Source organism: Maylandia zebra, linkage group LG16, assembly GCF_041146795.1.
Source record: "Maylandia zebra isolate NMK-2024a linkage group LG16, Mzebra_GT3a, whole genome shotgun sequence".
NCBI lineage: Eukaryota > Metazoa > Chordata > Actinopteri > Cichliformes > Cichlidae > Maylandia > Maylandia zebra.
In genome coordinates, this window is record NC_135182.1 from 18,640,215 (window position 1) to 18,665,444 (window position 25,230).

Consider the following 25,230-nt stretch of genomic DNA (forward strand, 5'->3'; position numbering starts at 1 on the left):
TATTTATTTCCTGGTTCTTCTTTAACGGGCCCTGAAAACCACCTGCGTTTCATTGTCACCGTTGTCGCGCCAAGGTACCGGAAACATTTAGATGGGGTGGTGCTTGTCCTACCTTTACTCTGCACCTGCGTGTTGTTTTTGTGGGACTTCGCAGCCAGTCCAACTGCAGGTTTCGGTTTAGATGCAGGTGCTGTGAAGAGATTGGTAGGCTGTGGGCCAACACAGACTTGTTCGATAAGAAGAGACTGATTTAGCTGGCAGAAGAAAGTGAAAGTATCTCTAAATAAGGGACACCGGCGACATTACTGCCTTTTCAGACGGTTTAGAAATGATTTATTGTTATTTCCTCGCCGTTTGGATCCTTACCTCCTCGACAGGTGAGTTTGAATAGCCGGAACTTGATAGGTTCGATACTTTTCTGTGTGTATGTATACTACTGGTGACCAGACCTCGTCACACAGGCCCGACTGAGGACACCGGGCAGAGATTAAACACGGTGTGCCACAACCACTTGTAATTTACAGTTTAACATCGTTTATACCGTGAAAAACAAGCTTCACAGGAATGTTGCTTACATTAATGTGTAGTTATACACATTAACACAAAGGCCAGCTGCTTGCAAGTTGTAAAAGCAGCAATTGGCACTAAATCAGAGCAGTTAAACGCGAAGAAAACGTTTAAACGTTTAATTAGTATGCGATTTGGAGACTATGCGCACACTGATTTGTTCATACTGTATGCCATATTAAGTGTTCAACGCCCATGATCCAAACCTATTGAGAAAGGCGAGACTCAGGTATGGCTGCTATTTCCTACTGTTTTTTTTTTGAATGTTTATCTCCTGCCCAGGGTTGTTGTTTTTTTTAAGATCGACTAGTCTGCAGGTATGAAACATTTTGGGCATAGAGATAACAAACGTCTGTGGAGTGACTGTGATTTGTGTAGCTAAAATTTGCTCCCACCCCCACTCCTGGTTACTATGTATTGAACTCAATTTTTTACAACTTGTTTTGTTTCTGACCTTCTGAAGTGAAAAATACACCAATACATTAATCACTGTGGAAATAGAAAGAGATACTTCTTAGTGTTTTTATGTTTATTGCAGTGGTTGATATATTGAGAATGTTAAGCTTAACGACCTCAATAGCCTCTCCTACCCCTGAATGCTTCACTGCTCCTTTAAATTGGATGTCATCACGTTTTCTGCATCTCAATCCTGAACTGAGAAAAACTGAGGATCTTGTGTTTGGCCTTAACAGCTTCTCTATGGAGGTCAGCAGTGGAGGTCCTAGCCTGTTTGGCACCGTGAACACTCCCTATGCGTCCCCCCCCCCCCCCCCCCCCCCCCCCATACACACACACACACACACACACACACATACACACACATATGAAGAGAGAGAGAGTATGCATAGTATGCAAACGGCTACCAATCAGCCATCATAATTTGTCATAAAATGAGAACAGGACAAATCAACAATTGACAATGACTAATTAATATTCAAATCTGTAATATAATGTATTGTTTGGAGTTTAGTCTGTTACTGTTACTATTTTTACCATTTCTTCTTGGAGCAGGTGTAACCCACATAATTTCCTTAGGGGTTATTAATAAAGTATTCTGATTCTGATTGTTTCAGGATGACCTGCCATCATCCAATGACACATCTGCTTACCTGTATCTTTTGCTCGTTTCTCCTCCTCTTCTTTTCTCTTTTTTCTAAACTGAGGACCTGATGGTTTTGAACTTTTCTTGTCCATCTTGGTTTTAATTTTGCACTCAAGTATGAACACCCATCCCTCAACCCGAGGATCACCACAACATAACCTAATAAACCTACACCTTAGTTCACAGATTAACTTTGTCTAGGGCTTATTTCTGAGGTTTTGCACAACCCAGGATTCAAATCATGAATACATAATGAGCTTGGATTTACAACACTATGAATGAAATGTTTTCTATTTGGAAGAAAGCCGTCCTCCCCTTTCGATGGGTTGTGTGTGAGACTTTAAAGCATCAAACTATAAATTATAAATTTTAAATTGTTATTGATACCTTTACCCCTAGTCCTAAAGTGTATATACTGTACTGTATGTAGCGGAGATGACAATAAAGTTTACTTTGACTTCAGCAGCGAGCAGGCGCACCGAGGCCTCTCACGCTCACTTTTTCGTATAGAATTTCGAAAAAAAACATCGGTGCAAATTATAAGTCTGTATCATAATGTCTGGTGTTTTCGTGTTTGTTGGTTTGTTTTTATTTTGTTTTATTTTGCGAGTTGGTTATTAGATACTGCTCCAGCCAGCCAGAGAATCCCCCTGCCCCGCCCTCTCCTCCCTGTGCTGCAAGCAGCAGGCGCACCTCGCAAACGAAGGGCGCCCTTACTCCCAGCAAATGGGCGATAGAAAACTGATCGGTGCCTATGCCATTCCCAGTATGCGCTGGCATGACATCGGGGCAGCATGAGTACGAGCAATTGTTTTTTGTTTTGTTTTGGGTTTTTTTTTTTGCCGATGTCCGTGATGCCGCCCCCCACCACGATGCCGCCCCGTGCAACCGCCCGTGTCGCCTGTATCAACCGCTAATGGAGGTCAGTCTTTAGATCAGTCCAGAACTTTGGTATTATTTTTGACCAGGATTTTAATTTTTTAAGTCTCACATATTGAAACCCATTCAGCCTCATTTCTTTCATTTAAGAAACATTAGACATTAAGCATTCCAGTATTAGTCTTTTAAAAGTTCCTGATTTCTTAAGCAAAAGTATTTTTGATCTTCCATTCTTATCTGGTGTCTGGTTTCGTTTACATTGACAGAGCAATCTTTACGGCACATAACACGTCCTTACATCTGTTTTTATAGATATGTCCATTTTTTTTAGCTTCCTTTCACTGTAAAATGTTTAGAAGTCAGCGTGTAAACTTTGTAAAGTTTACATGCTGACTTTTTTTTAATAATATTATTTAATAAATCTTGTTTAACTCTTTTAACAATTTATCTTTTGAACGCCATCATTGACTGATACTTCTAGTAAGTACTATTTAAAAACTTTCATTGAAAAGTATTAAATAAAATATTTCATCTAATAAAATGAGATTCAATTATATATGGATCATATAAAAGCATATAGAATTGTATTACACTGTACTAGCATGTTGGCGTATATTGCTGAAGTCTTGATACTGAGCTGTCACCATGCTCATAATAGTCTAAATTATTTGTATTTTGCGTCTTACTTCACTTTTCTGTTTTCTAGTTGCTGGAAAACAGAAAACACAATATGGACTCGTGGGTGAGACAGTCAACTTCAGGACAGATATCAGAGACCGCCTTGATGACATTCTGTGGAAACACAATGGGAATAAAGTGGTACAATTTGATGGCAAAGAGCAAATTGAATACAGTCAATTTCAAAAGAGGGTCACCCTCGACTGGGGCTCTGCAGACCTGGAAATCAACCAACTAACACACAGTGACAGTGGACAATATGAATTGGATGCGGGAAAGGAAAGTGGTGTTATTCGTCTTAACTTTGAATTGAAGGTCCTAGGTAAGTTCATTTTATACTACCTTTTTAATAACTAACAATGACATCCGTGTTCTATATGCTTGTGCGTTGCTATACTAACTCTAACCTATTGCAATAAATATTGTATACATGTGTTACACCCCGGCCTAGGCAACTGGCGTGCAACACAGGAAAAAAAAAAAATAAGGGGGAAAAAAAAAAAAAAATACTACAGTTCTCCACAAAAATCCCAAAACGAAAGTATCGACAACTATTTACATCAAAGCAAAAATAAGACATTTATTTACATCACAACACCAAACTATTTACAACCGGGGGGGAAGATCGCGACCATGACAAACTGAAACACAGGGCTTAAATACATAGAGGGAGCAATCAGGGAATGGACAACAGGAGGGAAACACAGCTGGGGCAAATCAGAACTGACGAGACAAGGAAGCGTAAACTGAAAACACTGAGATAAGACAGACTTTCAAAGTAAAGCAGGAAACACATTACAGTCACGCCTAAAACAAAACACAACACCGAATCGTAACAGTTCCCCCCACCCAAAAATCAAACATTTAAAACATGTAACCCCAAAGAAAATGTTTGATTCATGCCCAGCGCATACGGCACCGGCTGCTGTTCTGCAGGCGACGCTGATGGCTGGACGGGCCCCTTGGATCCTCCAGTGGAAACGGAAGGCTGGAGCGGTCCCTCGGACCCCCCAGCGAAGACGACGAAGGCTGGAGCGGTCCCTCGGACCCTCCAGCGAAGGCAGACGAAGGCTGGAGCGGTCCCTCGGACCCTCCAGCGAAGACAAACGAAGGCTGGAGCGGTCCCTCGGACCCTCCAGCGAAGGCGGACGAAGGCTGGAGCGGTCCCTCGGACCCTCCAGCGGAGACAAATGAAGGCTGGAGCGGTCCCTCGGACCCTCCAGTGAAGGCGGACGAAGGCTGGAGCGGTCCCTCGGACCCTCCAGCGGTCCCTCGGACCCTCCAGCGAAGACGACGAAGGCTGGAGCGGTCCCTCGGACCCTCCAGCGGTCCCTCGGACCCTCCAGCGAAGGCAGACGAAGGCTGGAGCGGTCCCTCGGACCCCCCAGCGAAGACGACGAAGGCTGGAGCGGTCCCTCGGACCCTCCAGCGAAGACAAACGAAGGCTGGAGCGGTCCCTCGGACCCTCCAGCGAAGGCGGACGAAGGCTGGAGCGGTCCCTCGGCCTAGGCAACCGGCGTGCAACACAGGAAAAATAAAAATAAGGGAAAAAAAACAAAAAAAACTACTACGGTTCTCCACAAAAATCCCAAAACGAAAGTATCGACAACTATTTACATCAAAGCAAAAATAAGACATTTATTTACATCAAAACACCAAACTATTTACAACCGGGGGGGGGGGGAACACAGGGCTTAAATACATAGAGGGAGCAATCAGGGAATGGACAACAGGAGGGAAACACAGCTGGGGCAAATCAGAACTGACGAGACAAGGAAGCGTAAACTGAACACACTGAGATAAGACAGACTTTCAACGTAAAGCAGGAAACACATTACAGTCACGCCTAAAACAAAACACTGACAACACCGAATCGTAACACATGACTGAAATGCATGCATAAAATGTACTTTTATTTAGGGCTGAACGATATATCGCATTTGCGATAATATCGCGACATGATCAAGTGCAATTTTCTAACCGCAAAGGCTGCGATTATACTGCGATTATAAGGCTGTCCAAATTACTACCATATCCCAGAATTCATAGCGCGGCCCAGCCAAACTCCAGTTTCCAGCAATGGCGGCCGCTACTAAGTTTTAAAATTACTCATACTAATCTTTCTGGGTCACAAAATAAACTTTTAACATATTTTCAGGCGAGAAAGTAGTTGTGTAAACATCAAATATCTGCTCGGTTTATCAAGATATCCCATATTTGCAAAAGTGCTTCGACGTTTTCAGAGGCGTCTGCTACCCACCAGCTCGACAGCTAGCCGGGAGCTCGAGGGTTACTGATGCGGCCGAGAACGGCACAACTCCCGGCACATCATTTTCAGATCACCGCGGAGTTTCGCTGCTCGGGTTAAACGTAATATATAAGTCACTTAGACAACCTAAAAATGTTATTGTTGGGCTTTTTTCAGTGTTTTGTTTGTTCGTGAGTAAATCGGTTTGGCTGAGATTAAAGTTATTAGATTAGATAAAATAAAACTTTATTAATCCCCCGGGTGGGTTCCTCCTTGGTTTTCACACAGCTGACTAAACGTCAAACAGAAAACTTATTAAACAGAAGTATGAGACAGTCGAGAATTTACGCCAGTGTCTGGTTATATTTTAGATAGCAAGAAGCAGACGGCCGAGTTTATTAAACTCCACCGAGACAGCGGTGACGCTAATCAGAAGGCTAGACCGTCCAATTTCACGCCTTTAAACTTTAAAGGCGTGTTTGTGTGTGTGTTTATACAATTGCTATTATGTTTGCACTTTATGTGTAATGTTACTGACTGCAGAGATCAGTAAGATATGTGTATTTTTTATTTATTAGTTTTATTTATTTAATATTATTTTTTAATTGAATGACTGTCTAGTAGTTCACAGATGTCGAAAAACTGAGTGTGGTAAAGCCACTGATTTTTTTTAATGTATATTTCTGCAATCTGCACATTGTACTGACTTTCATTTTAATGTTTACACCAGGGTTCCTTGTCAGCACTTTATGCTCAGATGTTTGTAAGCTAAAAATAAACTATTGTGTATGTTCAAATATACTGTTGTGATTGAAGAAGTTAAATAAAAATGTCAGTCATCAATTCATGCATCACCTCATGTCATCATAACAGAGGTCTGTCTTCCAGGAAAGAACAGTTTAAAATTAATGTAATATAGTATTGGCCATACTATATGATGTATTGCTTGTCTTTGTTTAATAATACAGAAGACAAATACCTTAAAAAATAATCGCATATCGCATCGCAATCGCAATATTGGGGCAAAAAATCGCAATTAGATTATTTTCCATAATCGTTCAGCCCTACTTTTATTACAGAAAAACTCCATGTTATGCAGCTACAAAATATTGGATCTCTTTGTGATTACAGTTGATATTTAATGCAGAACACTGATCAATAAAAATCATGGTTTATAAGTGTGCATTAAAGTGAAATTGCTCATATCTGTGGACATGTGTTTGTCTAACAGTGTAAATATGAAATCATATTATAGCCAAACAAATACGTCATAATGACAATTGGAGTAGTACTTCCAATTTCCTATTCAATATGAGCAACAAAAGCGCTTTTTTATTACGTTTTCTGTTACGCTTTCTATTAAGTCTCATTCACCCAACACACAATATATACATCAGTCAAACCAAACACTGCCCAGGAGCTAAAGCACTTAAAATGAAGCATAGTAGCAGCTTGGAAGGCCGGAGGAACTCTTGTTGCAGACTTGAGATTTTACTTTACTGGAATCTGGTTTAAAATCTTCATTGAATTTTGAGTGAAGGCAGTCAGAGTATGAAATGAAATTGTAGTTGATATGTGTACAAGGCTGAAAAAAAAAGCTTTCCAGAAGGTCAGTGCATTTTTTTTTTTTCGTTGAACAGATGAAACAGATCACTGGTGAATATATATTTTATTATTATTGTTTTTAATATTATTTAACATTTGAACTTGTGGATAAAAAAGTTTTTCTTTTATAATTTCCAAAAAAAAATGAAAAAACCCGAGTCACTTTTATAAAACAAACATCAGTGGTGTGGAGTAACAGGTAATTCTATATTGTACTGATTGTACATCACACATTTCTAATTAAACTATTCAACTGTTTTTTATACCTATTCTGGCAAATTATTAGTTCTATTTATAGCTACATTAAATTTTCAGCTGAACACCAGTTAGTTAACTCTGCTTCTGACTTTCATAACTGTAAAAAAATATGATACATATGCTTTTATTCTGAAGGATTATGAATGCTTTCTCTATTGTTGCATTGTACCTTAAGGATAAAAGCTCTTGGTGCTTCCACCAAAACGTCCCACAGCTCATCATGATAACAACAGCTTATCTCTTAATTAATCACTTATTGGGCATTTTATTCTACTCATATTTGGTTCAGAGAGACTCTGCCCTTTAGAAAGCTAGTTAGTTACTTGCTAAGCAGCCTAACACCATATATACTTAACCTACATTGGATTGTAATTCTAATTAATATTAAGGTAGTGTCATATACAAGCTGCTATTATGCATTTTCAAACCAAATGTTTTGTTGTCAGTCCAGCCTTAGCTTCCTCAGCCTCAAACCAGAAGCTGGTGAGTTTATATCTCAAACTCAGGGCCAGTAAATTATTAAACAAGCATCAGCTTGAAATGATTTAGCCTTTTTCACACTTGGATAATTGACAGCAACATGATGATACACCAGATTATTGTATTAATTCATGAATACATTTGCAAGTCTACGCAATATATATTGTCAGAAGATTTATAATTTTTATGTATTTTAATTTCAGATTTGCTTTTTTGTATTTGTGCATGTATATAGACACAGTGACCAAGCCCACCATAACCTGTAACATGAGCGATGGCAGCAGCTCTGACAAATCAGGAAGTGAAGCCACACTGAAGTGCTCTGCACACTCATCACAATCCTTAAACTACACGTGGAGCCAACCTGGAAAAATTCAGCCTGGCCAGATATTATCGATACCTCTAGGGACAGAACATGATGATAAAGTATACAGCTGTACTGCAAGCAACCAATTGTCCAAAGAAATAGCTACATTCACTGCAAAGGATTGCTACCCTGGTAAGGTTTTACTAATTAGCTGTAATTAATGGATTGAATTGGGCATTTTCAGAAACCATTTGATACAAACTGCTTTTATCAGTGTGTTACGACCCTTCTAGGGCTTATCCCACCAAAGGCCACTGGTTTAATTGGGAAACAACACCTAAACTACTGCACTGATAATAACAGTGACTTTAATCTCAAAGAATGCAGTTTTCTGTTAACTTTACTGTAATATAAATAACAATATACCTGGACAATGATGTGCAGAGTGCACAACCTACTGTGTTATCAGTTATATTAGTGGAAAAAAGATATTTTATTAATTGCATGTTTGAAAATTCATATACATATCCATTTGGTAATAAGGGAGACTGCAGTGTTCATGTTGTCTAAAACCTCTGGTTTTATGGAAATATAACTGCATTGGAAATGTGTTTGACTGTTATGGAAGTTGTTCTATTTGGATTTCTGTGTTTCTGTGCAGTTGGAGCCTCAACAGGACTCATTACTGGACTGATTATTGGCGTGATAGCACTACTCTTGTGTGTTTTGGGTGCAGTGTTCTGTGCAGTAAAGCATAAAGGTAAAATAAAATAACAACAGTTTAAGAAATGAAAACTTCTTGAGAGGAATGGGTCCAAAAATACTAACTTATCATGACAAACCAAGTGATACACAGGATATATGGTAGATTCAGAGAAACTGTATATCCTGTATGTAACATAAGGTTAACAGACTTGACTTGATAGTATAATACATTCTACTGGACTGATGTTTTTTTTATTTGGCGATCTAAATACTAATTGGATATTTGTAAATGTATTTATGTGGAGTATTGTTGAAAACCTCTGTGTTTAAGTGACTTTAACCTTCATAGTGTAACTTAAGAAAGAAATCACATTCCGTATTTATTATTATTTCTCCTTTTTCTTGATTCCAGCAAAAAAGGAGAAAACCGCTGCGGAACAGCCACATAGTGGTAAGGAAAAATGTCTAATCTTGTGTGTTTTGTTTTGTTAGTGACAAATATTTTTGACATCATTAATTTAATGATTACTTTTACAATTCAGTGATGAGAGACAATTATGCGGTGTTCTGAACAACAAACAGACAAAGGCCTAAAACCTGTTGTCATTTCAATATCACCTATTATCAATGATTTTAGAGGAATTTATTAATACCATACATTTTTCATGTATGAACTAACTCAGCAAAAAAGAAGGTTAAATGAGCAATCTTTAAAAAAAAAATCCTAAATAATGAAGAAATGATAAATGGTCTATAACTAGACCAATGGGGATAATCAGCTGATTATTTCGACTTTGTTGAGATAAACAATGAAGAGGTTACCTGGGAAGAAAATTATTTTTTCTTTTAATTTTTTCTTTTAAATTAGTTACTTTTTTTGTATTTCCATCTATTTCAGATCATGAATCTGATCAACCATCAGACCCTCTTCTTCATAGAAGAGAAACAAGGCCCTCTTCCCAAAAGCTTCACCATCCGGAAGAAACTTTGAAGAATAGCAATTCTGATCACAAAGATGAAAAACACAAGAAGTTGGACCGACACACTGGAAAAGGTAAAAGTAAAAGTAGCTCAATGTTTTTCCAGTTCTCTGATTTGGAGTGTTTTATACGCCTATTTTAGCTTCAGTGAAGAAGCGTAATAGCCAGAAAAGTGTATCTCACTCTCTCTGTGTGTATGTGTGTGTGTGTTGTGTTTCTGGTTCATGTAATCTATTCTTTGCTTCAGCTGAGGGATTAAAAGACAGAAGATGCAGACAGTTTGTTAGAAAAAATATTTTTGTGCAGAAATACATTGATTAAAAATAGTAAGATTAGAAGTAGTATCAAAAATAAAACTTCAACAGATATCTTTATGTGTATGGTCATGACTAGGACTTACTCGTTATTAGTGATTAATTTCCATACTTTTTAGAAAACAGCATATGTACCAAACTAGTACTTGAAAAAAAAACTTTACCAGTTACACACTATCAAAATTCTTCAGCTTAGTAAATTGTCTTAGTAAATTGCTTAGAAGGTTTCTGCAGTTTTTCCAATCGTGCTGCTGATGTCTCAGTTCACATGTGTCCACTTTTCTCACCTGCTAAGCTCAGTTTTTCAGTTTGTCACCTTATTAAATACATAATTTTGGGTTAGGTGCTGCACTGAAGCTCACCACACTACAGTTTTTAAACATCTTTTAGCATTTTCCTAGCAGATACAGTTGACAAGGATTAGTTTTCCCCTTGTGTTGGCTGGACTTAATTTTTAATTTAATTAACTTAAGTCATTCATTGCTGGTGGATAGGTGGCATGGACCAAATAGAATAGAATAGAATAGAATAAACCTTTATTATCCCACAGATAAGAAATTTCGGTGTTACAGAGCTCTTACAGCAAGGGAAAATAAAATATAAAAGGAAGACACAAGGTGGTCCTATAAATACGTAGCTGATTTACTGTTGCAGACATTTATTTGCATTGATTTCTCAAGACTGACCTTCTGTGTAAAAGACATATCTAGATTAGTATAATATGTATAAGCTGACACATAACATTACCTTGTGTACCTTTTCTTTTCACTGTCTCTCCCTATAATAAACAAAGCAGGTCACAGTTATATGGAAATATTCTGAAAACCCCCCCCAAAACAGCTACAAGAAGACACTTACTAAAGTGTAAGTGTAACACTTACTAAAAATGCAGCTGATGCACCTGGAGTACAGCTAATGGTAACCTAGCCAGCCATTGCTTAATAATTTAATAAAATCTCAAGTTTTATTAGTTGCTCTAAGCCAGACCTTCCCAAAGTTTGGGGCCCGCCCCCTAAGGGGGGTCGCAGAGCCATTGCAGGGGGGGGCGCGGTATGAAAAGGGGGGGAAAAAAACAACAACGCTTGGACACTGCTAGCACGGGGCGCCCACACAAACGCAAAGCAGGAGATGAAGCATCGCTGCATACGTTTCCAAACCAACTTCATTCTAAGCCAAAGACTAGAAAATATGGTGAAGCATATCTTCCCTTTGGTTTCACCTGCACAAGTGCCGAGGTAGGTCTCCCCTGCAGAATTTGTTTTCCCTTCGTCAGGAGCACGTGCTGGACTGTTCAAATCAAGGACAAACAGTATTCCACATCCTTGATTTTTAGTTCACAAACACTTGTTGTAATGACTAACTACTCCTGACATTTTGGAGATGTTAGCTCTTTATACAGTAAAGTTACAGTGGGATACAAATAACATCAGGCTGATCCTGCCACGATTTGTTCCCCCTGTCTAAATCAGAGACAAACAGTATCCCACAGCTGTTTATGTTTTTAAACCCATTTTGCACAGAGAGGCATTTTTTTTGAAAAATGTATTGATAGCAATGTTGAATATTAGTACACAGTAAAAAAACAACTACACGTAAAATAATTACACCGTGACGCCTCTGCCTTTCTAAATGGAGGGACAGTAACTGCGTGTATGTATGTAAGCGTGTAATACCTGCTATGAGGGGCCATACAAGCCAAAATTCATTCTTTCACTCTCACATAGTTTTGGTTTAATTTTTATATTTAGATATTTTTATTCTCATGTTTACACATATTTAGCACACACATTGCAATATTGTGCTCTCTTATACATGTATTTTAATGTACATATTTACAAATTGTCACTCTAACATACATGCATTTTCATTTATGCATTCCTACATTTTTCTCTCATTTACATGCATTCAATATGCATTTAATCTCACAAATAATATGTGTATGTAAGAAGAGAATGCATACATGTCTTAAGAAAATATGTATGCAAGAGAATAATGTATGTGAATGAAAGAGTATAGTGGAAACGGAAGGAGTTTAATGGAAACGGAAGGCTGGGTGTCTGTACCGCTGTGATTGGCTGAGAAGCACGCACAGGTCACTTTGAAGTGTCTGACAGCATGGAGGGGGGAGAAGAAACTCGAGTTCTTCAGCAAGCTATCAGGGTGTTAAGAAAGATTTCATCATCTCCTGAAACGGTCACATCGTTGTCCTCGTCACTTGAGGAGGGGGGGGGGGGGGGGGACATTTTTCTTGTAAAACAAAGGGGGGCCTAGCAAAAAAGTTTGGGAACCACTGCTTTAAGCCATCTAAATGGCTCCTAATGGTGAAAGCCACACAAGATGAGAGGTTTTCAAGATTATTTTTTTCAAAAATGTTTTTGTTATTTATAATCACTGATCAGTGGTATGATATTGCAGTAGATTCATTTTTTTCTGTTTGTAATTCATTCCTTACAGTGAAGAAGATGGTTCAAAACATTGAACAAGGACAGATAGGTAATTGTTGTTTTTCCACTCATGCTAATTGATTGAACCAGTGAAATATAATAACCAACTTTTTGGGGAAAACAACTTGTTTTATTATCTCTCTCTCTCTCTGCCATCTCAGATCCAGTCTCTATAGAAAATGAAGTGGAAGAGAATAGGAAAAAAGAAGACAGTAAATCAGATGACATGACAAACACCATTTCTAAACAGACAGGTACAGAATCAACAACAATAAACTACTTTTTTTTTCCTGCTACAAAAAGAGTCACACCGTTGTTTTCTTGGGAAATGGCTTCTTGACTTTCTTGACAAATTTTAAAGATTGGTTTAGTCCAAAGCTCTTTTTACTGTTTCTTCCAGAGTCAGAGAAAAGGGTAGATGAGCAAACATCGGTTTCACTTGAAAATGGTATTTGGCCATCTGCAGTCCAGCCAAATTCTCCTTTGAACGACGAGGCACCTGTTGCTGCGGAAGATGTCAACTCACAACAGGCCCCTGGAATAAAGAAAGAAAATCAATCAATTGGCTCAGGTGAAAAAAAGAGTGTTGTTCACCATTTCTGAGTGCAGAAACAGTGGTAATAACCCAATAGGTTTATTTTATTCATCTGGACGTAGTGTTTTCAGTCGGAGACAACTGAAACCAGCCCACTGAATGAACAATTCTATTCAGTTCAGCTATTGAAGAAATGTACTGTTTAAGATTGGGAAAACCTGCAGTCAGCTGAGACTGAAGAAGTCACTTGGATGAGTGACAAAACATTTCTCCCACTGAAAATGCTGCGTCCACATGAACAGAATCAACTTTTTGGGTTTTGCATACCTTGATGATTGAGCATGCATAAAGACAGTAGTAATAACTAAGGTTGGGCGATATGTAAAACCTTTCCAACCGGCAATCATCAGTCCAACAATTGCAGATGGGCGATAGTTTGGCGCATGCGCAGACTTTTGATGGGTGGGGCAATGTAATCATGCATGGACTGATTTGCGTGTTTACAAATCAGTGGTTTACAAATGGGGTGGCTGTGGCTCAGGTGGCAGAGCAGATCAGCTACTGATTGGAAGGTTGGTGGTTTGATTCCTGGCTTCCCCAGTCTGCAATATCCTTGGGCAAGATATTAACCCCAAATTGCCCTCCGATGCATTCATCAGAGTGTGAATGTGTGTGAATGTTTATTAGTTGCGCTTGTGTGAATGGGTGAATGAGGCATGTTGTATAGAGCGCTTTGAGTACTCCGGGAGAGTAGAAAAGCGCTTTATAAGAATCAGGCCATTTACAACACATTTATTTTTATCAGCCACCTTTGATTTTCTGACAAAAACAAGATGTTAACTAAATAAAACTGAATGCATGGGAAATAAAATGATGATAATGATACTGACATTTTTTGTCAATGACAAAAAAGATCTGTAGAAACGTGGTCCAATGAGAACTAATTAAGTTGTGTAGAAAGGTGGGACCAGTTTAGAAGTAATGCAGTTAGAATGATCAGCATTTGATCTGCCCCTGGCAAATGGTACAGCACAACTAGCTCCCATGTTTCTTGTTTCTCATGAAAATGCAATAAACAAAGGACACATTTGTCACAGTTCAAAAACGGGTAAAAACAAAACAAACCTTTAAACTATATATTTTAGTCAAGTGAATCTTTAGATTTTCAGTCAACTAAAAATAGACTAAAACAGAAATAACTGAAATGCCTAAATCACACTAAATCTAAATCATAGTTAAAGTGTTAAATGTAACACTGATCTGTGGGGATTGAGTTGTTCATGGAGTCACCCTAAAGTACTGCAGCAGTGTAACGTACTGCATTTTTGGCACTTACTGGTTTCATTTCTTTAATGTTGATAGTTTCCTTCTAGCATTTGGTGACTGCTGGAATTTTGTATAAACTTGTGGCTTCATGTCTAAACTATATTTTTAAAGTACGTCAAGAAACAAGCTTTTCATCACCAGCAACCTAAGCTTCAAGTTTGGTCCTAATTAGCAGATGAAAAGTTATAATAGTGAACATGGAAAAGATTAAACATTGTGAGCATGCATACATTAACCTAAAACGTCATTAACCAAACTAACTTAGCAGCACTACCACCTACTAACTCCCAAGGCAGCTTCTTGCTGAAGCAATATTTTTCCTTTTTCTGTCTCAGGTGTGGAAAACAACAAAGATGAGCCCAAAAAAGTTAAGCCTGTTGTGCCTGTAAAGTCTTTTAAAATCAGAAAAGGACAAGCTAATATAAATCCAGCCAGAGAAGAAGAACACAGTGGGGCCACAGAATCTGGTCTGCAATCATCCACTGCTCCTAAAAATCCAGGTTTGAAAGTAGGGATGGGTATCGTTTAGGTTTTATCCGATACCGGTGCCAAACCGTTACTTTTGAAACGGTGCCAGTGCTTAAACGGTGCTTAAACCGGTGCTTAAAGAATGGAGAACACAAAATTTGTCCAAAAACCTCTCATAGTCAGCTGTTTTTTTGTAAAAAGATAACAATGTTAGCCTTTTCTGCAGCTATAGGGGATTTATGGCATTACTCTTGGCTGGAAGCAGTGCTTAAACAATGGAAAAAACACAAACTTTGTCCAAAAACCTCTCATGTTTAACTGTTTTCCACTTTTTCTTTGGTCATTTTAGCCTTTTTGGCCAGGGTGAAGGGAGTATCTGCCATCAAACAAGAAGACAGCCGCATGTAGCTATGATGATGTTTGCTAGTTCACCTTACAAGCATTAATTTAATAAGTGGTTTGCCTACTCAACGTAAATTACACACGAACAACATTAAGCTACTCACGCAGAGAAGAACGGCTGCTGCTGCATCATCATCCGTCATCATTTCTGCTACACTGGTAGGGCTAGGGGCCAGGACTCTCCTCTTCGTGTTTTTGGGGGATGTTGCTAACTCCGAGTCCGATAACAGGCAACCCACCCGCAGTAGATGTGCTCGGTGTGAGGTCTCGCAGCAAGCTATCATACGGCGCATTTCTGGGCTTTTAAAAAAAACGCTATGCGTCACTAGGGCTGGGCGATATGACCCAAAATTCATATCTCGATATTTTTTAGCTAGATGGCGATATAAGATATATATCTCGATATTTTTTTAAAGCCATAAAGTAAGAACAAAAAGAGAGTTCTTAGTCAAAGCTGTGTCCCAGATGTCACACAGGCACTTTTATTAACATAAAGCATAGATGTACATGAAAAAAAACTACTCAAAAATAAATTATGAGCATTTATTAAAAATAATGCTCCATAAATAAAAGTAGTATGTTGTTTTTGTCCATAACAAAAAGCTCACAATTGTGCAGTCAAAATGTAAACTAAAAGACGCTGAGCATAATAACATAGGCAGATTTCACAGCTGCTCTGTTCCCAACTTCTACTGCGTGACTGACAGCCTTGAGTTTGAAATCCTCTTTGTAACCATGTCTCTTGTTAACAGGTGACATTTATGGTCATTATACACACACAATACGGTAATATTACGTTGAAGCACAGTGCGTATTACTACGTGAGGCTCCTCGGTAGCCGCTCCGACAGTCCATCAAGCGGTGCAGCCCCGTAGCTTACCAAAGTCGTACTAAAACATTTTTTGACAGATTGCTGAGCGCCGTGTTCCACATAAAATCGGTTCGCGGTCATCAAGCACAACCAGAATTCATACATAAGGCGCGCTGTCAACTTTTGAGAAAATGAAAGGATTTTAGGCTGTGCAGCCCCTGTGGGCTGCATGGCGTTAGCGTGGTTAGCTCGTTAGCATGTTGACGCCGTCCAGCCCCACGCACGGAGGAATGCGCAGTAACTCGTTAACGGAGATTTGCAGTGTTCATCTTGTCGCTGCCTGCAGGTGAAGCTATGAGGGAGGAGGGGGAGTTGTGTTCAGTGAAGGAGAGGCGAGGTGGAGTAACGTTGCGTAAAGACAAAAGTGGACGAAAGAGAGGCAAACTTGTGGCTCCACAACTATAATTATAACGTATATATTGATATAAAGGATATGGTCACATCTTATATCTCGTATAAAAATATATCGATATTTTTTAAAAAAACTCGATATATCGCCCAGCCCTATGCGTCGCCAGGTGTTTCATCGGATTCGAGGTGTTACCTCCTTTGACAGTATCACAGTATCAGCTTAAAGCACTTGTTGCAGGCTGCTGAGTTTGCATATTTTGCTGTGAAGTACAGCCAGACTTTTGACCGCTTTGCCTTGGTCATTTTTAATCTGTAGCTCTGCTCTAAAAGAACGTACGTACCTGGCCCCGCCTACTATCCTTGGAAACATAAAATGATTGGCTAGAATCTAAAGTGTATCACAGCTCAGGAAAAAAAAAACACCGAAATAAAGCACCGAAATGTTTGCTGCTTTTCGGTCTGGTTACTACCGTTTATGTCAGAACCGCGGTACCCATCCCTATTTGAAAGTATACCATGAAAGCTAGATTCAGAATAGTCACAGGAAAAAAAATTAGTTAGCAAGACAAAAGCTGACAAGTTTTTGAACATGAAATATAATTTGGTGTTTAGGGTTAGTGTGCCAAATATTTGACTGTTTCTCTAACAGACAAAATGATTCACTGTTGTTTAGTGTGCTTTTTGTATTTTGAGTATATTTGAATAATTTAAAATAATTTAAAGTAAAATTATGCAGATTTTATCAATGTGACATATTTTTTTCCCTTTAAAATCACACAAAGATATTTTTGGATGATGTTGGAAGAGCTTTAATTGTCAGGAAGAAATGTGAAAAAAAAAAACAATACAGAAATCCTTTTGTTCCTACTCATTTTACTGAAGATTATGCATGTTTTAAAAAGGGCCATTTGTTTATTGCTAATTATTAAACAGAAACTGAACTAAAGTTTTTCTGTACCTAATGTCACTTCTCACTATGGCCATCAAAGTTGATCACAGTATACATAACATTATAATCAACTGGACAAAAATAAAGAAGCCTAAAAAATAACAATAAAAAACAAACCGATAAATAAGTTTTTCAAAATCAATTTGCTGTCAAATTTATGTTTCTTTCATGATTTCTCTGTGCTTTCTTGCACTGTGAAGCACTTATTTCAAACACTTTCACTTTATTAGAGCAGCCGTACCGAGTAAATCAATGCAAGTAACCAACGGGAGGAGCATTTATTGTTAAGCTGTAGAGTTTATGGTTTAGTGTAGGGTCAGTTGTATTTGTGTCATGATACAAAGTACAAAGTATGTGGCAGCATCACTGTCTTTTATTGTTTATACTTAACAGTTCAGTATTTTCTTTCTATCTACGAATTCTAGTTTATATACACATTACAACTTTGAATATGCGCTAAATTCAGTTGACATTTATTTTGATTAACTATTTTAATGCAGTCTGTGGCTTTCTTGAAAACTGTTTTTTTTGGCTATGACCATTTTGATTAAACATCCAGTGAATAGGACTAGTTTATTTTAACTGTAAAGTATTTTTCCCTGTTAAAGATTTATTTTATAACAGGTACAGATCAGAGAGGAAAGGAGGGTCAGAGTGCTGATAGAATGACAAATGTCCCAGGTCAGAATCAAAGCCAGGCCCCTGCAGTACCTCTTTGGTATATGGGTCAGCTGCTCAACGAACTGAGCTATACTGGTGTCTTTGACTACAAGTTATTAACAGACTAGCGCACATTCTTTTTTTAATCTTTCTACTGTTTATTTCAGACTTGGTGAAAAAAGCAGATGACGACCAAATGTCTGCTCCTGAAAATAATGCCTCTCTGTCAGCTGCAGAGCCGCTTTCATCTTTGGCCCCAGCTTCTCCAACGATGGCATCTAAAAATGATGCTGGGGAAAATGTGGATGGCTCCAACAAAGAACAGGCTACTGGACAACCTAATAAGGAAATTGTTGGAAAGTCATCAGGCTCGGGGGAAGGAAATTAATCTACTGTCATAAATGGGAAAGAAGAGTTATCTACCATTCCTTATCTGAATACTAGAGAGAAATGAGCACAAAAAGCTACACGCTTGGGAGAGGACAATCAGCAAGAAGTTTCTGATCATATCAGGTGGTAGAGGTGATGAAAGCAAAGAATTCTGCCTCGGGACAAGGCAATAGTAACTGTAACCCTGTAGCAACAGAGCCCGATCATTAAAAAAAGGCTAAACTAATGAACGCCTTTCTAAAGATTCTGATGCAGCACATGCAGCCCAGTAGCATTGTGTCATTTACATACAATTTTCTCAAAAGTACTGTCTTTTCACAAATGTTAGCCTTTTTCTCTCTCGGTTCAGTTGAGCTTTCAAACAGACTGAACTTACAGTGCTACATTCACCCCACATACATGTAAAAAGAGTAAAAAATGATTTTTTTTTCTCATTCAAGTGAGTGCTTCCATTTGTGTATATGAGATTCCTTTACAGTGAGTGAGTGTGTGCCTGCTAAATGTTATTAGATTGGATCTTTCATCCACAGGGTACATTTACATGTAATCCAGGCATAAAACACAGGCATAAAACACACAGGTGAGGCAAACAAAGGTGAAACCACAAAGAATAATAGTAAAGTCCACCGTGTGGCCTAGAATAAGAAAAAAACAGACAGGAAAAGCCATGATGAAAGGCTATAGTGGAAAGGCTTTCAGAAAAGAAGTGAACCTATTGATTGTAGTTCAGAAGGAAACAGATCTCAAAACTGAAATTGTAAAATCTTTGTAAAGATCCAGTCTACAGCTGAAAAGAGTGTAGATGTCCTTCAGTCTGAGTCAGAACAAAGGCAAACAATTATTTGCTCAGCGAGGCCAGAAAAACAGACAGATTAACGGTAGGAGACACTGAAAACAAAAGCAGACAATTATATCAGAGACTTAAGACCGGAGGTCACCATTCATTTTGTTTTTTCAAAGTAGATAAGATATCAAAGAGCTCCTATAAATCAGCAAATACTATTATGCTAACAAAACAGCTTCTAAAAATACCACAGAGTTAGTCATCTTACAGACCACTGCAGAGGGCTGGTCTGAAATTATGCAACAGAAATTACATGAAATAATGTATTCTTGTGTATCTTGGCACTTCTAGTTAGTGAATGTGTTTGTTTGACAACTACATGTAAATATATTCTTTTAAAAATGATGATGATGATACAGTATGTTCAATAGTATTTTAAAAGCTCTAGCTTTATGTGTATGTGTTAAGGGGAAATTTCATTCATCACAATCTTATACAGTACAGTTTTACTGTGACAAGATTAAATTAAATTAATGAAAGAAAAAGGGTATTTGTTATGCATATCTGTAAGAAAATAAAGTCATAATGGCAATTTGTCTGCATATCTACGTTTAAAAGGTTCTTTAGAGTATTTTTATGCAATTTTTTAAAACACTTTTGCAATAACAACTGAAATTTCTATTAACTTATGATATAATTGCTATCTTTCATTAATTAATTGTAAATTAAGTTCGAATGGTGCTGTGGCATTTTGGTTTTCTTGCTCTGCTCTTTTTGTATTAACTTTGTTACGTTTCTTTCAGTTTTTCACAAAAAGATACTACAGCAGTATCTGACTTTGATGTAAATGTGCTATACATGTCTATTGACATAACCTGAGTGAAGTAAACTTAAAAAAAAAATTCCTTCCGTGTTTGTCGAGTTAAGACTGCAGATATATAATCTACCCTCATGTATTGCATCAGTTGATATAAATTGTAAAACTATTGTTCTGTCAATAGGTGGCAGTGTTTATCAGCTGTTACATTAAGCCATCAGCTGATTTTTTCTGAGAAATTATTCTTTTTTAGACTTCAGTATTGAGATGATTGAAGGACATTTGTTTCTCTAAAGGCAGGAAAACATAAACTGAGAAACATACAACGATGAAATATTGATTTTCAGAAATGTATTTAATGTCATTTTTTAAACATTCAAACATTCAGATGTGTGGTTGAGTTCAGGGTAGTGTACCTGTGAAGTGTTGCATAAATGCATTGTGAAGATCTGCATGAATCCAGACTGATGTTGAAAGGATGTCTTTCACAGCTTATCAGTGAAATAGACAGTTTCATCACTCCATGGAAATAAAGGACTGCATAGCTAACGGTGAATTCAGCGAGGAGCAGGTCAGTGACACGAGAAGCATAACCATCAGGCCATCTAAACCGCTCAGTGATGCAAATACATGAAAGGCAGGTTCGACCCACCGCTGGATGACAAGCTGGTGTAGATTTCTAAGGGCACTGCGTGGGCCATGTGAGAAAGTCATTCATGATTAGTTTAACCTCTGAGTCACACAGAAGTCTGTGATCTGCTACCATGTGACCCGTGGGTTCATGGCACAAGCGGAGAATGAACGCTATCATATTTCTACGGCTATAACAAAAAGCAGGGGAATATTAGAGGTTTGAATTATTTGTTGGCGCTGGTCTCTGCCTCTCCGAACGAGTTCAACTGAGATGCTGTGTCGATGGCAGCAGGAACACGGACTCTCGCATCCTACCTCATAATCTTCTAGTGGAGTTGCTTTGGTTTTTTTTCACATTAACAGTCTTTGTTTGTATTGATTGTTACAGCAGTTTGTCAACCTATTATATTGTACAACTGGCCGAGGCATGCCCTTTATTGTAAGAAGAAGTCGTTCTCTGTGTCACTTCATATAGCAAGATTACGCTGGAGTGTGATAGTGCCTGCATAGACACTGGCCCAATTACACTTTCCCCTTGGATTGTTTATGTCCTTTTGGCCTTGTTGCAGTAAGAGAGAGTGAGAAAAAAAGAAGAATGGGCTACCCTCCAGAACTGCTTTTTATACCAGGTTGATTAGCATGCTGGGTTGTTTAAATTGCCTCCTGGAGGGCTGACGTGAAATCGAACAATATCCTCTGGCTTTAGAGACTAGCCCCAGAGCTTCTCATTTATTTTTATGCAGAGTTAGGACAGAGCCTTGGCACTGCTCCACTGAGGAGGCTGAGCCCAGGGAGGCCAGGCCTGGGTAGATCAGGACAAATCAATTAATATCAGCTCAGTAAAAGTTCTTGGCTCTCTCTCTGGGCCATACTTTACTGTGACACTGCAACCTGGGCGCCACTGTAATGATGTGGCTAAATTGTTAAGTGAAGCTGAGACATAATAATGAAATAATATCCTGTTCTTGCCTATCTCTATAAAAGGCCTCTGTTAAGGCTTGATTTGTCTTCAGACCCTCCGCTGTTCCAGCATTAATACCAAAGCCAAAGCATTGTTTTTCACTGTTATTATTATACTTCATCATACAGGCTTTTCCTCTTGGGTGAGGATGTTTATGACTATACTTGGCAGAATTCAGCCTCTATGCTTTACTAACATTTGGTCATCATGTAAAATTCAAGCGTGCCCAAGGCAAAAGGATTATTATACCCACGGCAGTAAGCACACAGTGGAAACACTCATTAATATCCTACTTACATACCTATAAGGGCTACAAATGGGATAGATAAAATAAGTGCAAGGTAGAAGAATGAAACTTGTTTGGTTGTCCTCCCTGAACCAAAAATGATCTCAGTAGTAAGGAATAATTCCCATAGCTTTATCTTGGTGTCTCTTAATGAATGAGGCCTTGCTGTGTGATTGGGTGTGGGTGTGTGTGTGTGTGGGGGGGGGGGGATTGGACATACAGATCATAGAGATTTGTGAAGGTTTAACGTTGTCATTATGCCGCTAATAAAGAATTTAATTTAACAGTGCTATCTACTGTTTGCTTTTCTCTGAACAGCACAAACAGATTATTGATGTATTACTGTTGACTTTAATAATCAAAATAAATTGCTGTTAGACCTGCAGGGTCAGTGAAGGTGTGCATGGTAGCAGCGTCACGGTGGATTCCTTCACACATCTGTTACACTTAAAAATAAGAAAAAAAATTCTTAGAGCAAGTCCTTATGGTCTGGCTAGACTTTGAAGCATTTTTTGTACATGCACACTTTCACTGTCATAGATCTTCCCAATTATTTGCCTTCTGATGCATCCATCCATCTGTTTTCTTCTTTGCTTATCCAGTTCAGGGGTGTGGGAAGCTGGAACCGAGTTCCAAATCTATAGTGAAATCAGATAGTATTTTCTTCAATGCTTTTTTTATGGTTCCTTTGGATAATTTGCTTTAGAAACATGTCTCATTTATATGGTATGAAGAGTATGTCTTTTGTCAACCATTTCAAAGCATTAATTTAAATAGCAGTTTTGGTTTGGGTGAAGAAATCACAAACTGCATGTGACAGTTTGACTGAACCATCGTGACTTTTCATCTGTTACACAGGTACCCAAAAATTAGACCTAAATGAAGATCAAAATATTAGCACACACACAAAAACTGGAGCACAGACTTCCTGGATGGTCTGTTTGTGTAGTTATCACACAGCAGGTCTTATTACTTGCAAGAAAATTACATTAAAAATGCTCCAACGACACAAACAAGGTCAAAGGGTGAGTTGTGGCAGACAGCTGGAAGCAAAGTTAGCACCTACCTGTCACATAAAGCAGGAAAACATAAAATAATGCATAACTTCAAGCCTTATTAAAATGTAAAATTATAGCTACAAAGGACAGTAGCTTTTGGCTAGGTCAGTATTTTAGCATCAGCGTTTATGAGGACTGGCTTGTTCTGAAGTCACCATCAAGTGGTAGATTATAGAAATCGGCACACACTGATTTGATTTAGTATAAACTTTCAGCTGCACTTCTATACTATTGTTTAAAAGTTCCTTAAAAAACATATTACCACCAGCCTAAGCTTCGCGTTTGGTCCTGATCACCAGATGAATATTTATAGTGGTGAAGATGGGAAACATGAGGCGTTCAAAACAAAGGCGTGTTAGCATTGTCGTTGTGAGCATGTAAGCATTTCAAAGTGACAAATGCGCTGCAAAGCATTAACAGCCCTTGAAAGAGAAAATCACATTTGCACTTTGATTTACATGCTGTACGCATCAGATTTCACACAGTTTCAAACAATCACCACTGTTTGTCAAACATAAGGTCCATCCAAGCTTACTTTGCAAAGCAAAAACCATTTTTCAAACTCTCCAGCAGCCATTGCTAATTAACTGAGGAGGGAAACAGCAATTAGAAATGTATAAATGCATGAATTCAGCACCATGGACAGACAGTTTCTGAGAAGCAGCAAAGGGAATCGCTTTAATTTTGTTTCTCAACAGCAGAGGTGCTAAGCTCCAGTTCTTTATTTGAACAAGCTGCCTGTCAGAGTGCCACGCTGACGTATCTTTGCTTGTGCACTTGCAAAACCTGACACAATTCTCTCGTGGCAAAATGGAAAACACTTGCAGCACAATGCCTGCTTCATATCGTCTGATGGGAAGATTAAAGCCAAGCCAAACAAAATTCGCTGTCTTCGGCTTGGAGTCGGTCGATGGCGAGACCACCAGAGGGGAACGACTCACTCAACTGCATATGTCATCAGATCACATTATCATTGATCTTTGTTTCCCAATCTCGTCCTCTGTCTGTCTTTACCTTCTCCAGTCTGCCCTGTGTGTTTTCCGTAACATTTCCCATGGCTCAGTGGTGCCTCTTGTCTCAGTGTGTGCGATAGTGTGATAAGAAACTGCAATGACTTCACCAGAAGAACATCCGGATTGAAGTGTGTAGAGATGCACTTCTTACATCAGTCCATTTTCTAACATTTTCTCAGCTGCTTATCCAATTCAGGGTTTGATAAGCAGTTGTGATTGGACAAAACAGGGCTGAGATACACTATTGCTAGAAAATAATGATACATATGTTTGGCTTTATACGACTGTTATTATACAGTAATACTAATAGTCATATACTGTACTCTTGCTGATAACCTCTCTTATTAGAAATAATGTGCTAGGGGCTATAGCGCTGGGTAAGCACTGCTAGTCTGATGTTGTACTTTTCTACTTTAATACTGTTTTAGCTTTCATTTCATACCCTGCTGTTTGCTACAATACCAGAGCCCCTCTAATGAAGTCCTCACATAAAGGAGCATCGTTCGGAGCAATCATTCAACAAATTCAGTGCTACAGTAAACAAAAATGTAACAGATGCTTTGACTGTAGCATCATGTGAAGTAAAGCTGTAGGTCTGATCTATCAGTTAACTTCAAACAAAGGACAGCGAAAGCAAATAATGAAATAAATATTTTGCCTGTTTGCCCTTTGCCTTTAATACACCACCGGTTCTCCATGATGCACTTTGCTTTAAAATTACTTGGCAGGTAAGTTGTTCCAAGAACTTGCCTCAGTTCTCCTGTGGATTCAGGCTGTCTCGCTTGCTTTTCTCTCTTCGTGTAATCCCAGACTGACTTAATGAAGCTGAGATCAGGCCTCTGCGGAATCCATACTATTTGATGCTGAACTCCTTGTCCTTTATATCACTGATAATAGATATTTATGACTCTCTCTGTGTATTTTTCATGCTACAAGGGTGAATTTAGGGCCAAAAAACGTCTCCCATGCTGTATTACATGATGGATAAGAATCTAAACATCTAAAGGTCTTGAAAATCAAGATTTTTACAGTACAGCAGATAAAAAGCTAAAGAGATGACTGGCATATAAACCCTGTATTGGGCAATTGATTTTTTTTCTTTCTCCCTCACAGAAAAAAGGAGCTTTACTGAAAAACCCAGCTCTGATTCAAATTGCTG

At 38.5% G+C, this 25,230-nt stretch overlaps 1 protein-coding gene across 2 annotated transcripts; it reads left to right on the top strand.

Moving 5' to 3' along the window:
* Positions 1 to 116: 116 nt before the first annotated feature.
* On the top strand, positions 117 to 19,712 carry LOC101465979 (uncharacterized). Of its 2 annotated transcripts, XM_076874929.1 has the most exons (11): positions 117 to 377; positions 3,255 to 3,548; positions 8,053 to 8,316; positions 8,786 to 8,884; positions 9,242 to 9,280; positions 9,728 to 9,883; positions 12,578 to 12,616; positions 12,729 to 12,821; positions 12,968 to 13,138; positions 14,764 to 14,928; positions 18,297 to 19,712. In XM_076874929.1, exons 1-11 carry the CDS (start codon positions 329 to 331, stop codon positions 18,515 to 18,517), a joined length of 1,590 nt encoding a protein of 529 aa, XP_076731044.1. In that variant the 5' UTR covers positions 117 to 328; the 3' UTR covers positions 18,518 to 19,712. The 2 variants fall into 2 exon arrangements, with proteins under 2 accessions (XP_076731044.1, XP_076731045.1); XM_076874930.1 differs by lacking the exon at positions 14,764 to 14,928.
* The last annotated feature ends 5,518 nt before the right edge of the window (positions 19,713 to 25,230 follow it).

Coding starts and splice junctions, on each gene's coding strand:
- LOC101465979 (XM_076874929.1), top strand. CDS start 329: ATGATTTATTGTTATTTCCTCGCCGTTTGGATCCTTACCTCCTCGACA. Junction 12,822..12,967: donor CACCATTTCTAAACAGACAG/GTACAGAATCAA, acceptor TGTTTCTTCCAG/AGTCAGAGAAAAGGGTAGAT. Junction 13,139..14,763: donor AAATCAATCAATTGGCTCAG/GTGAAAAAAAGA, acceptor TTTCTGTCTCAG/GTGTGGAAAACAACAAAGAT.